Source organism: Meriones unguiculatus, chromosome 6 (genome assembly GCF_030254825.1).
Source record: "Meriones unguiculatus strain TT.TT164.6M chromosome 6, Bangor_MerUng_6.1, whole genome shotgun sequence".
Taxonomy (NCBI): domain Eukaryota; kingdom Metazoa; phylum Chordata; class Mammalia; order Rodentia; family Muridae; genus Meriones; species Meriones unguiculatus.
The window spans coordinates 10,388,184-10,402,628 of record NC_083354.1 but is presented as its reverse complement, the minus strand read 5'-3'; the positions used below and the strand labels follow the sequence as shown (position 1 = coordinate 10,402,628).

Below are 14,445 nucleotides of genomic sequence, written 5' to 3'. Positions count from 1 at the left end.
GATATTCTTTATTCAAATATGACTTATGTGTGATAAGAGGATTTTGGCAAGCATGTAGAAATGTGGGTTTTATGACATCTTAGACTTATAGTTGTATTACTAAGATATTCATAAGGGAGCAACCCAGAGGAATATTGTACTTTAGTTTTTGAGGTATTTAAGATATTTAACTTCTTGGGTCTTTCTGGTTGGTACTTTTGCTATGTATGTGTGTATGTGTATATGTATGTATGTATGTATGTATGTATGTATGTATGTATCTATCTATCTATCTATCTATCTATCATTTTTTGATATAGGATTTCTCCATGTAGCCCTGGCTTTTTTGGAACTTGCTCCATAGACCATGCTGGCCTCAAACTCACAGGAATCTACCTGCCTCTGCCTCCCAAGTGCTGGCATTAAAGGCGTGTGTCTCAACTGCCAACTTATTTACTTATTTTAGAGACAGGGTCTCATTTTATGTCTGCCTCTGTATCTGGGGTGCCAGGATTACAGGCATGTACCACCACACATGGCTTGCTCTATTTAAAAGTAGCATGTCCAGATGATGGGTCAGGTTGCCTGTCATGTCTCTGTCTTGGGGTGATCCTTTGTAGGCTCCAGCCAAGAGGAAATACCTGGTGTAACTGATAAGCTCATTGTCACCTACTTATGAGATATGTTGGTCATTGAGCATGTAATATTTATATTACTCTATATTTTATGATATACAGATGAATAATATTTAATTAGTTTTTATGTAAATGCCAGAAGATGTTCGCTATGATGGGTGAGGTGGGATGTAGGAAGGAGCGCTTGCCTGAAGCAGCATAATGAAGGAGTCCTATGGAAAACAGTTGTGGGAACTGACTTAATGGTAAGGAGTCAGTGCCGGGGTCCTACTTGGCTCTTACATGAATGGCCAGTGGTGTCTTTCAATTTTAACCGTGTTCGTTTAGCTGATCTTACTGAATGTGTGATACAGTTTTAAAGAATATTGGAGGCAGTGTTGCGAAAGAGCTCTATACGTGCATCGAGTAATTAATAAATATTAAAATTAATATCTGAAAAATTGTAGTGAGGCATTTACTTATTTTCCTGATTCATACTTTAGTGTACTAATGACCCAAAACAAAAATCTAGACATTAGAAAAATATAAAACCGAAGAAGATGCAGGAGCTATTGGACATGATGAGAAGTTCTGATCTTCAAGTGCCTCTCACTATAAGCAGTGGGCTGACACACTTTTATAATGAGATAAATATTTATATTATATAATAAGCATGTAGTGTAGTGAATTTTATGAGGGTTGACGTCTGCTACCGGGAAAGCAAGATGCAGTGTTTCTATATTGTTTCTATGTTCTCATTTGTTCTTCATATATAATTCTGTGATATGGACATGACCATGTCCATTTTATGACAGGAAGACCACATCCTGGCAAATGAACGTCTCAAGTATACTTATGTAGGAAAGGAGAGCTTTTTTGACCTTCCATTTGGTCTTCAGACCCATCCAGAATCAGTGGAAGCTTTCTAGTCACTATATTGCTTTAAGACTCAGGCTATCCGCACTAGAGTAATGACCAGTAATGATAATTTACAAATATATGATGATTGTGGTTCCAGCCCCCGGACCTGGCACAGTGCTTGCATATAAGTTAACAGTTATTAGATGTCCTTATCTAAATGCGGCTTCCTCCCATTTACATTTTAGAAGGTATCGTCATCTTTTTGATAAAGACAAACACCAAGTGCTTATTTATGAAATGTCAATATGAGGCGTACAACTAAGAGAAAAATAGACTGCCTTTAACAAAATTGTCGGCCAGCAGGTGTCAGTGTACTCAAAGGCATGTTTGAATATTGGTCCTGGCAGAGGCCTCACTTCTGGTTTTTGTCTTTGTTTGACTCTTGCTTTACATTGAGGGCTTTATATTTTATTACCTTCTTTTGTTTTAGCAGTGAGTCATGACCATGGGTGGAATATAATGTTTCAGCATCATATATGATGGTTTATTTTATTTTATTTTATTTTTAAATTTTTAAATTTTTATTTTTTGAGGCAGTAACCATTCTCAGTATAAAACTGGGGAAAATTATTTTCAGGAGAAAAAGTTGAAATCTCATTTTATTTGTAGAAAAACTATGGAATGATATCAGCACCCCAGTGGGAAGACTGTGCCTTAGACTTGGAGGCTTTTATGAGGCGTCTGATGGGTAGTGACTGTGGATAACCAGAAAGTGGCATTTTTTAGTCACACGTTTCCCTAAGTCAGGAAAGGGGTGCTTTAGAGAATCACTCTGTGGGCCCTTTGCCATTGATCCAACTTGTTCATTTATAGCATCAGATCTCAACCTGTGGGTCAAAACCCTTTTGTGGGTAGAATGACTTTTTCACAGGGGCTGCCTAAGGCCACTGGAAAACACAGGTATTTGTATTACGATTCATCACAGTAGCAAAATTAGTTATGAACTAGTAAAAAAAAATAATTGTATGGCTGGTGTTCTCCACAACATGAGCAGCTGTATTAAAGGGTCCCAGTGTTAAGGAAGTTAAGAAACACTGATTTATAGGATAAGGCAGTCGTTTACTGACTGTTAACATTTCTGGAATGAGTTAAATTGCATTTGGTCATGGTGTATTTCTCTCATTTTCAGGATTTTGAAGTAATAATGAGTGAGCGTGTGCTGTGTGTGTGTGTGCCTTTCTCTGAGAGGTCTCTGATTCCCAGACTGCCACCATCCTTGCGATCTTCTCCCACCATATCTGGCTCTTTTCCAGCATTTTCAACTTTACTGAATTATTCCACCCTCCTGCCAGCTGTGCTAGTTGAAAAGTTTGGCATTCTCCTTGACATTTTATGCTCACCACCCACCCATAGCCAGCCTCCACGACTTCTGTGCCATTGACTCTTATGTGCATTTCCGATGGACCCGTTTCTCTTTCCTGTTCTACATCCCTTGTCAAAGCTGCCGCCACAGTTTCCCTAGAGATTATCAGTGTTTCTTAGTCACCTTCCGTAAATTTACTTATTTCCTCACTTGCGACCTGTTCTTGCACACAGCAATAAATGTAATCTAAACAGTAGCTGGATCACGTTATCCTCCAGCTTAAAGCTTTCCAAACACTCCTCATTGCTCGAAGAGTAAAATCCATGCTTCCCCATTGCTTAACCAAGGCCTTACTCGGTCTGATTCTACTTCTGCACCTCATCTCCAGTTTTAGTCTTTGCAAATTCAACCCGTACTGTTCGTTATAGTTTGTAAATTCATGTAAATATATTCCATAAGCTCCTTTTCACTAGACCAGACTCTCCTTTCAGGGGAGGTAGAGCCAATTTCCAGCATAGCTCCTGATACTCGATTTTTATTAAGGAGTACATGAATGAATGGTCAAATAAAATGGATGATGGGTGAATGGATCCATTATGTGTGCACTCCAGCCTTAGTGATTCTGATTCAGTGGCTCCCGGGTGGAAACTGGACATCTTTTATTTGTTAAGCCCATCATAGATGACTCTGCATGATTTGGGTTGAAATTCCTAGAGCAAGACATCATAACGACAGTTTCGAGCACAGATGTTTGGGCTCCAAATACAGCAAGGAAAGGGCAATGTAAATGTTAATAAACATTTTCAGTCACTTGGCAAATCCTTTTATTAACTGTCATTCCTCCAAGTAACTCAGCATAAATATAGTGACACTTTTATATTGTGATGTTTCCATCGTGATTTTTGTTTATTTTTACGCTTTTTTTCCAATTTCATGATAAAAATAAGAGGAAAAAAAAAGGAAGAAGATTGATTAATACTTTATAGATAATAGATTCAAGTGTATTCAGGTTAGAAGGGATTCCAAAGGATGCTGGAAACATGGGACTTATCTCTTGTGTGAAAGACCAGAGGCAACCCCAGTCACTATACATGTGGAAGTGGCTTTTATGTAACACAGAGCTCTAGATTGGGAGTCACAAGGACCTCAGAGATCCTAGGCTTCCTGTGTCAAACATAGAGAGCAAGATGCTCCAGGTCTCCAGACCTCATGCACAAATGCAGAGAGCACTGGATTGGGAGTCCCTAGTGATTCAGCTGAGGGACTACGGGAAAAATCACAGTTCTATAAGTGTGTGCTGTAAGTAGATGGACCAGAAGGGGTCTGAGGACTTGGAGGGCAGCAAAGGAGGCGGAGATGGAGGTGCAGTGAGGCTCTGAGCTAAGTGACAGAGATAGACTCCAGAACAGCCATGTGTCACAGACAAATGCTTGTGGCAGTTAGAGAAGATTCAGTCTGTGTGGGGAGCTCTGGAGAATACTGGGTCTTAGGGTCTCTAGTGCTGTGACAAAAACACCATGACAAAAAAAAAAAAAAAAAAAAAAAAAAGCAAGTTGGGGAGAAAAGGGTTTATTTGACTCACACTTCCAAATTATAATTAATCATCGGAGGAAGCCAGGACAGGAACTCAAGCAGGGCTGGAACCTGGAGGCAGGAGCTGATGCAAAGTCTATCACCTGGAGGAGTGCTGCTTACTGGCTTGCTTCCCATGGCTTGTTTAGCTTCTTTCTATCTTTCTCTCTCTCTCTCTCTTTTTCTCCTTCCTTCCTTCCTTCCTTCCTTCCTTCCTTCCTTCCTTCCTTCCTTCCTTCCTTCTTCTTTCTTTCTTTTTCTCTCTTTCTTTCGATAAAATTGGTTAAAAAAAAAGCATAGCCTGCTCTCTTACAGAGCCCAGGACCACCATCCCAGGAATGGCACCCCCCCCATGGGCTGAGCCCTCTCCCACTGATTAGTAATTGAGAAAATGCCTTACAGCTGGATCTCATGGAGGCATTTTCTCAACTGAGGCTCCTTCCTTTCTGATGACTCTATGTCAAGTTGACACACAAAAACCTCTGGTATATCAACACCTGTGATTTGTCCAGGTTGAATTAGATGAATTTAAAAAAATTCCTGCTTGATGTATAAAGATGAGACATAGAATAAGCTGGTATCTGTCCTCCTAAAATATGGCTGACTGTGTTTATTGATCTTCTGACACTGGAGTCTACTGAGGTCATTGCCATTGTCTTTTCCTCTTCCTCCTACTCTTCCTCCTTGTTCTCTTTCTCTTTCTTCTCCTCCTTCTCCTTCTCCTTTTTTTGTTTTTCAGTATGGGGAATTGAACCTAGGGCCTCACGCATGCTAGGCTAGCACTCTACCATAGAGTGGTCTTTGCTTATTCCTATTAATTTTTATTTCCCTATTATTTTTGAGATAATACGCAGACCGGCTTTGAACTTAACTCATGACCCTCCAGCCTCGGCCTCTTGAGTCACTGAGATTGAAGGCCTGAGCCACCACAAGCAGGTCCTTTCCTTCTTTGAACTAGTCTGTGGAAATCTTGACACTTTTCTTTTAATTGCTGGGGGATATTTTGTTCTAAAGAAGCTCAGAGACTTTTGACTGTCTCCATTGATTGGCAGCTCTTAACCCCTCTTTCAGCTCCCGTGCAATTGGAGTGCACACCTCCTTTTCTTCTCGACATGGTCCCACCCGGCCTGAAGTTGTTTAGGTCTGTATAGAACACACCTGTGATGATTTATACACTCTAAGTTCAGGGGAGGGAAATTCTTAATGCCTTCTTTGCTTCAGCATTCCGGTGGTGCAGACCAGCCCCAACACAGCGTATGCTCCTTTCTTTTTCTTTCTTTCTTTTTTCTTTTATTTTTTTTTTTGAGACAGGGTTTCTCTGTGTAGCCTTGGTTGCCCTGGAACTCTCTCTGTAGTCCAGACTGGTCTAGAACTCCAAGATCCAACTGCCCTCTGCCTTCCGAGTTCTGGGATTAAAGGTGTGCACCAACATAGCAAATACTCTTAGCCCTGCTGTTCCTTGTAGTTTGTCAATGAGTAAACTCCCTTTCGTTTTCCAAGTGCTCCAAGAACACACACACACACACACACACACACACACACACACACACACACACTCACACTCACATACACTCACACACACTCACACACACTCACGAATAAATATATAAACACAACCTGCTGCATCTATTTAGTGTTGCTTCTATGTACAAGTCTTCAAGGCTGACCACTTGGTATTAGATAAAGCAATTTTGGGAGGGGTTTGTTTATCCCTAGGGAAGACTGATTCTCCCTCTCTCAGCGGTTGCTGGTTGCCTATAGCTCTTTGTCTAGAAGTGGGGGTCCATGAGATTTCCCCTTCCATGTTATCAAGTCTGTTAGTGCTGTCATCGGGTGAGTCTTATTTAGGCAGCCATGTTGCTGCAGTATGCTCTTAGCACCCTTTCTGCTCCCTCTTTTGGGATGTTCCCTGAACCTTAGATGCAGGAGTTGTACTGCAGATGTATCTGTTAGGATCAGGCAACTTTGCTCAGCATTGGCGATTCAGCCTGGAGCCTGGTCTGTGCTCATCAAGGGCTCCTTACTGCTCTGCATCCCAGACCTAGAAAACTATTTGTCAGCGTAGAGAGATTTGTTTTATGTTATGAAGTTTACTGCATCTTTCTTTAAGGTTAAGTAATACGAACCAGGTGTGGTGCTGTGGGACACAAATGGAAGGATTACCCCTGGTTTTAGGTTACACACATACATAATCTGTTCCAGGCTGTCTTTGGCTACACAAAGAGAGATCCCGACTCAAAACAAAACAAAACACAAACAAACAAACAAACAAACAAACAAAAAAACAACTTAAAACAGACACTTCAGTTATGATTTCTAGGAAAGCTGCTGTTTTATCATTGAAGCTCTGTTTCTATGACAAATATAGATGATTAGGTTTAGAGAGCGCAATCTTTAATGAAGTTACTTAGCTGTTTTAGCAAGGTTTTTTGTTATTTAGAATTTGTAGTTAGAGTTCTGGGTTAGAAAATGATATATTAGGAGACCTGTTTTCTTGTGAGTCTTGAAAAAGGGATTAATTAATGATATCTGTTAAAGTAGGGCAGGATGTATTGATTTAAACGTTACAGTAGAAAAGTACTTCCAGGAATTAGAAGGTGGAATATGTTGGTTCATGATAACTTTGTCTTACATATTTATAAATAATTTTTATTATGAGTAATTTTATTTTTTCTGTTTTTTAAAGAACTATATTCAGAACAAACTTGAAGTCATTTTCTGTTAGTTTGATATGTGTTGTTATGGCTTTATAAATTTATGAACTCTTCAACCTAATTTTTGTTTTGCAAATGATGAAAATCAGATTAGACAACTTGTTTAAATGACTTATAATTATTTTCATATAAACAAATTAGTAAGAAAACTCCATTTCACAAACCTGAGATTGCAGTGGACTAAAAGCAAATGTCCACAGATGAAAATAAATGGTTTTGATCCTTTAACCATTATAAATGTAATTCAACATTAATTTTCTAAGATTTTTTTGCAGATAAGAGGATAAAATAAACTAACTCATCTTTGGTTTTTGTCTTTTCTTCCCAATAGGATCAGCATTATTATCAATCTTTCCAGGTCTCAGAATATGGTAAGAGTTCTTCTTCAATTTATTTTGATGGAAAAAAAATGTCCATTTATTACTTTCTCTAGAGATGAGAAATTTTCAAGAGACATGGCATTTAAAATAAAGATCCCAAGAAAGAGAAAACCTTAGTAATCCTTGTAGGATTGAACATATATTTCCTCTGCAAATGTTCTGAAGTTACATTATGAAGAAAAACGAGGCAATATCTAATGCTCAACAATGTTAGTTTTTTTGTGATAAATTTTCTTTTTCTGTTTTTTTTTTTTGGATTTACTTACTTTTATTTTATGAGCACGGATGTTTTACCTGTCATGCATGTCTGTGCCCTGCATGTGTGCTATGCCCGAGGAAGCCAGAAGAAGGTATCAGTTGCCATGGAATTGGAATCCCAGATGGTCGTGAGCTGCCGTGTGGTGCTTCCAATCAACCCTGGGAAGGCAGTCAGTGCTTTTAAGTGCTGGTCATCTCTCTAGCCTTGTTTGTTTTCAGAGAGGGTCTCTTCATGCGGTGCTGTCTGGAACTTGCTTTGTAGACCAGGCTAGCTTCAGATTTGTGGTTTTCTTCTCACCCCAGCCTCCCAAGTACCTGGCTTCCTGCTTCCTGTACTGCTGTACTTATAAAATGTTAATTTTTTGACTCTCTGAAAACCGAACATTGGAGCCGGGTCACAGTTCAGTAGAGAGCATGGGCAAAGCCCTGGGTTCAGTTCCAAGGGCCACAAAAACCCCAACTGCCAATTTTGCCATCAGTTACCTTCTGTGTATCTTTATCTGTCAACACAGTGAAGACAGGTGTTTCTCTCCGGTACATCTTCATCGTGGAGACGGCACATTGCATTTATAAGTGCACACAGGAAAGCAGTGGGTCTGGCTGTTCTTGGTGGATAGAGAGGACGCAGAGAGGAGCGAAAGCCCAAGACCTGTGGCTTCAAGCTTACAGATGAGCCCTTTAATTTGATTTACATTAACACCCTATGATCACTTTATAATTTAGGCAAAAGAATTCTGAAACACAGTTTGTTACATCTTTGTGATTCCATCTCCTCTATCTGCAATAGTATTTTCTTCTTCTTCTTCCTCTTCCTCTTCCTCTCCTTCTCCTCCTCCTCCTCCTCCTCCTCCTCATCCTCATCCTCCTCATCCTCCTTGCGTTTTGAGACAGGGGTTTCTCCGTGTAATAGCCCTGGCTGTCCTGGACTCACTTTGTAGAGCAGGCTGGCCTTAGACTCACAGAGACCCACCTGCTTCTGTCTCCTTGAGCGCTGGCTTCCCCCAGTATTTTCACATCCATACGTCATGGCCTGGAACAGAGACCAGTGAAGTATTTTCCTGTAATGGGACTGAAAGTGGTATTATGGACTCTGTAGGCCATAGGTTTCTGCTGTAACAGTTCATCGTTGTCTCTGTAGAATGATAGTGGACACAGTACGTAAGCGAATGCTGCTGTCATGCAGTAAGCTTGTGCATTACAACACATTTCTCTCTTGTATTTTCCAACCAGTTATAATTAGTAAAAGCTGCTCTTAGCTTATACTGCCCTTACTGTTCGGCAACCCCTTGCCTGGAACCATGTGTGTCACGCAGAGCCCCTCACCCTACACAGGTGTACAGTCTTTGACATGTATCTGGTTTCAGTAAAGATGTTTTATACATGTAAAAGTCATACCAGATTTCCAATACTTAGTGCAAGAGAAAGAAAGTTGGTTAGCAGTAAGTTTTAAATTTTGACTAAATATTAAAACAATAAGATTTTAGACAGGTTAAGAAAAATATTACAAAACTGATTTTTTAAAATTAATTTATTTTTTTATTAATTGCAGTTTATTCACTTTGTATTCCAGCTGTAGCCCCCTCCCTCAGCCCCCCATCCCCCTCCCTCCCTCATTTCCTCCCATGTCCCTCCCCAAGTACACAGATAGGGGAGATCCTCCTCCCCTTCCTTCTGATCCTACTCTATCAGGTCTCATCAGGACTGGATGCAGGTCTTGCTCTGTGGCCTGGTAAGGCTGCTACCCCCTCAGCGGGAGGTGATCAAAGAGCAGGCCAATCAGATTATGGCAGAGACAGTCCCTGTTCCCCTTAGTAGGGAACCCACTTGGAGACTGAGCTGCCATGGGCTACATCTGTGCAGGGGTTCTAGGTTATCTCCGTGCCTGGTCCTTGGTTGGAGTATCAGTCTCAGAAAAGACCAGATTATTTGGTTCTGTTGTTCTCCTTGTGGAGCTCCTGTCCCATCTGCTGTTTCTTTTCTAAAGATGTGATCACTAGAAATGAAAAGTTAAACACGTAGCTCACATCTGATTCCCTTTGGTCAATGCTCTACTGAAATCAGCGGGAAGTGTAGCCTCGGGGTGCTCCCTGGGCTTCAGTTCCTGAAATAATGACCCCGAGACTGTATTATTTATGAATAAATGTCTAGGCCATAAGCTTTGGCTTCTTCCTTGACTAGCTCCTAACTTAAATTACCAGTTTATTCCATTCTACGTGGCTGGATACCCTTCCTCAGTTTCAGGACTTCTTCCTTCTCGGAGTCCCAGGCGACACTCCCTACCTCTGTCTATCTTCTTTGCTGGAACTTACCCCCTCTTTATTTCCTGCCTCATCTAATAGGCCGTTAGCTTTTTGTTGACAGCTTTTTGTTGCTTCCACGGAGACACAAGAAATTCCTTCTACAAGGAATCCTTCCATCCCATTATTATTATTATTATTATTATTATTATTATTATTATTATTTTTTTTTTTTTTTGGAGAAAGAATCTTAATGTGTAGCTTCTGCTCCTTGGAACTTGCTAAATAGATTAGGTTGGCTTCGAACTCACAGAGATCCACTTGTCTCTGCTGGGATTAAAGAGGTGAGCCACTGGGGCTGGCAGGAGCAAAATTCTTGTTTGTTGTTTTCCTATTTCACTGTATTGGTGCTGGGTGTTGACACAGCCTTGACGGGGTACGGTTGTGGGTGATTGCTGGGCAACATGCAGTATTTGAAGAGAGAGTTTTTGGACTTCTTTGGAGAGGGGAGTGTGTGTGTCTCACAGGTCCCCTATGTGAGTGTTTTGAAACTTCCTCCTAGACTGGTTTAGAGTTTAGCATCGTCTTTGCACATTCGGTGTCTTTGGCCCCATAGGTTTGGAGTATATTACTGATTTATCAGTCTTTTTGATATGTAAATTGCATGGTGAGGTCCCTTATAGGAGTCTTATCTGTTTCTTTGATCAGTGACATTATAAAAACATTTCTATAGGCTCAAACCAAAAGTACAAGCATTTTTCCTGTGGTAGAGTACTTTATTTAAAATGGCGTTAATTGTAGAACATTTTTACGGGAGCTGTAGAAATGGTTCCGCGGTCAAGAAGGCTTCTTCTCCTGTAGAGGACCAAGGTTTGGCTCCCAGCACCCACATGATGGCTCATAAACACGTATAACTCCAGTTCATGGGGCTCCCCTTTCTCGTTTCCACAGGCTCCACAGACGCCTGCACCTGTGGAGTGAGCATACATACTCTCAGGCACTCACACACACACGTGCAAAATGGATAAGTAAGCAAGTAAAAGCGAACAACTATGTTAGTATGTGTGTGGCTCCTAATAAATGTTAAGTTCCAGAAATACCAATTAGCTACTGATTAGAACAGTTCTTCATTTTTATTTGGTTCAGCTAAAGAGGCTGGTAAAACAGATTCCTTAAAAGATTGCTTTTCTTTTGCAGTGCTACCAAAGTTTGAGGTCACTTTGCAGATGCCGTTGTATTGTTCATTGAACGCCAAGAATTTAAGTGGCACCGTCACAGCAAAGTAAGTTGCATTTGTCTTTTGGTATGGCTCTAGACTGTTGTGGAACAGTATGACAAAAAGCTTTTCATATGCACGTAAGAATACACGCACAAGGTTTTGCTTTTTAAAAAGTCCCTAATGCTTACTATAGTAAGCAACTGTCTGCAATACTTCATTTAGCGCAGGACAGATGTCCACAAAGTCTTGACATCTGTAACTCTACTTCCAGCCGCCACTCCTAAAATATTTCCCACATAACAGTGACTAAGGAAGGTTATAGAATGCATTGTCACGTTTCAGAAACATTGTGTATTTAGGGACTGGGGAAATGGCTCAGATTGGGAAAAAATTTACCACTGAGTCATTTCTCTGTAGCCCCTGGTTCACGTTTAAACTAAAAGTAAAAGAAAATAGCCCACGAGAATACATTAAATTATTATTTTAAAGTACACTGAACTACCATATGAAACAACCATTTAACAATATAATAATCCTGGCATTCTGGTTTGGCCTTTACTTACATGTTGACGAGACATAGCCCATGTTAGGCGCTGTGGTTTCCCGCCAGGTCCCCCACTAACTTTACTCTGCCTGTTTGGAAGGTTGGTATATTTGAAAGTGGATTTTTTTTTCTTTCTCTTAATTTGGAAAATTCTAAATTTGCTTGGAGTTGGCCCAGAGGAGAGGTTACTTCTGTGTCTAATTGACAGATTCGGGAAACATCAGCTTACTATTACAATTTGTAAGATGCAAAGCAAAACTGGCTTAAAGGGTTGGCCCAGGGTTTGAAATAGAGATGGGAGGAACCCAGGACACATGTTTTAAAAAGACTTTCTGGCAGTGGAATGATTTACTGAGGATCGCCTTTCCTTTCCATGAAGAAATGTCGCATTACGAGAGGACGTAATTAAGGGAATAAAATTAAAACTGTGAAATGGCAGAGAATGTGTTTTGAGGCAAGCAGATGAGTTTTAAACGGTAGTTAAAAAATATTAAAGTTGCTAAAAAACAAACTCAGTGTTTTGGGTAGCTGTATGTGTATTTGGTCCTCCATAGTGTAAGATCTGATGATCCCTCCTGGAGAATCCTTGGAGGTGTGACAATTGGCTGTGGTGATTATAACTTAAATTAACATGTAAATATTTTTACAGGCTGTGAAGTTTGTAGACGTGCAGGTGGTGGCCAGTCCAGGTTTCTAGAGATTTTCATAGTTGTGTAGAATTCGTTGTCCGAGAAACTGTGCCTTTCTATAATGCTCGCTTGCCCTCCGTGTTCTCTCAGTGGTCGGAGGCCACTGACAGCTGGTGTTGGAACTGATCATCTAATTCAGTGTTTCATTTGGAGACCTTATCTGAAGAGTCGCTATTTGTTAAGAACATTCTTCATTCTTGCTGTGTTTGTTCTTTTATGTTTTCTTGAGCCAGATCTTTGAGAAGTAGTTCAAGCAGCCCTGAAATTTGTCTTGTCTCAGGCTCCAGACTGCTGGGATGACAGTGCTAACATGACTGGCTTGTGTCTTTTTTTTTTTTTTTTTTTAATTGTAGGAGAGGTGAGCTTTTAATGCAAGCTTTTCTGTTGAATTGCTAAAGTATGCCTATTGAAAATGATATTTTTTTAGAGAACCATAGATGCTATGCTCTGCTCTCACAGGCTCTAATTTATAGTTCTACCTGAACCTGGATAATTCCTGCTTTTTGCCACATAAATATGGTGTACTCAGATTTCACAATTTAACCTTTCTTCTAGTGTATTTTTTGTAGCTCTGGTGCCATTTTTTCTTTCTATACACTCACTATCCCCTTTTAGAATGGACACACATATGATGGACTCTTGTGGGTACAAAATCTGTAAGACCATGAGAACTCCTGGAGATGGATTAAATTAAGTATTGATTATGAAAAAAAAAGGAAAATGATATTTTTGTTGTGTTCCTCTGACACCAGTGGGTTGAAAATGTAATAATACAATATTTTAAAAATTGTTTTCAGGTATACATATGGAAAGCCAGTGAAGGGATATGTAACACTTACATTTTTACCTGTATCTTTCTGGGGAGAGAAGAAAACTATCACAAAAAACTTTGAGGTAACTTTTGCAGATATTTTGTAATCTACAATGGGGACATTTTAAATTTTGATTAAGAAATAGTTCTAGCATCCAGTTGGGTGGGTGACACACACCTATTGTTTCAGCTCTTGGGGAGGTGGAGAAAGGAGGATCCGTAGTTCAAGACCAGCCTCTGTCATCTAGCAAATCTGAGGCCAGCTGGTGCTTTGTGAGACTGTCTCAAACATTGCCAATGAACAAAAACCAGAAAGTGATTAGGGGAACAACAGGAGAATTCAGTACTTCTTGAAAGTTTATACCCATTTTCAATGTAATGTGATACAGAGGGCATAAAAAATTGTGACTCAGATGGAGCAGCTGAGAGTGGCCATTGTCACGGTAAATTCTACCAGAGTGGATGCAGGACTAGCCACAGGATTATCATCATGGATTGCTGCAGCCATGAATCATCTGAAGGATGGGCGGGCATGGGAGCGTTAGCAGGCCTTCTGGTGTTGGTCTCCTTGGTTTGCCTGTGGTGTATATGCAAGATTAGAGTCTCACAACAGCGTAATGCAGCCATGACCATTCAGGCCTTTACAGCCATTGAAGCAGGACAGTCTCCCCAAGCATGGTTGGCTACCATAAAAAGCTAAAATGTTACACTCAGGATGCGAAGCTAAGTACTGCACTCAGGGTCAGCCACTTTGGACCCAGAGAAGAGCATGTCTGATTGCATGCGGGTTGATGCCCCAGGTCCCGCCTCTGAGAAAAAGGTATTGGACGGGTCTGATGCTCTTTGGGTGGATGACACCTAAATGAACATCGGTACAAAGTCCCAATTTATTTCTAATATCAGAGATCAGACCTCTACTCTTGCCTGATGCATCTAAAACAAAAAGGGGGAACTGTAGAGAGCTGCGTAATGCTGCACCTTAAAGATGGAGCTGGTTTCCACCTTCCACCTTCCCGATGGTGAGTGCTCTCTGTCACAAACAACTCCATATTTGGCTAAGGCTGAGGATCTGGCTTGCTTCCATGTATGTGGACCTATCTGCATTGCCCACATGGCACGCTGGGGTTGGCTACCCAGAGGCTATTTAAGCTGTGGGCTGGCTTTCCCCAGGGTCAGAAGATTGTTCGAGGTTCCTGAATAAACT

The 14,445-nt window shown here is 40.6% G+C and overlaps 1 protein-coding gene across 1 annotated transcript in view; it reads left to right on the top strand.

The window, feature by feature from the left end:
- Positions 1-14,445, top strand: part of Cd109 (CD109 molecule) — a 103,642-nt gene that overhangs the window by 24,122 nt on the left and 65,075 nt on the right. Inside the window, exons 6-8 of the mRNA XM_021656485.2 lie at positions 7,435-7,474; positions 11,176-11,260; positions 13,228-13,324. Of these exons, the coding sequence (XP_021512160.2) occupies positions 7,435-7,474; positions 11,176-11,260; positions 13,228-13,324 (222 nt within the window). The remainder of the gene's footprint in view (positions 1-7,434; positions 7,475-11,175; positions 11,261-13,227; positions 13,325-14,445) is intronic.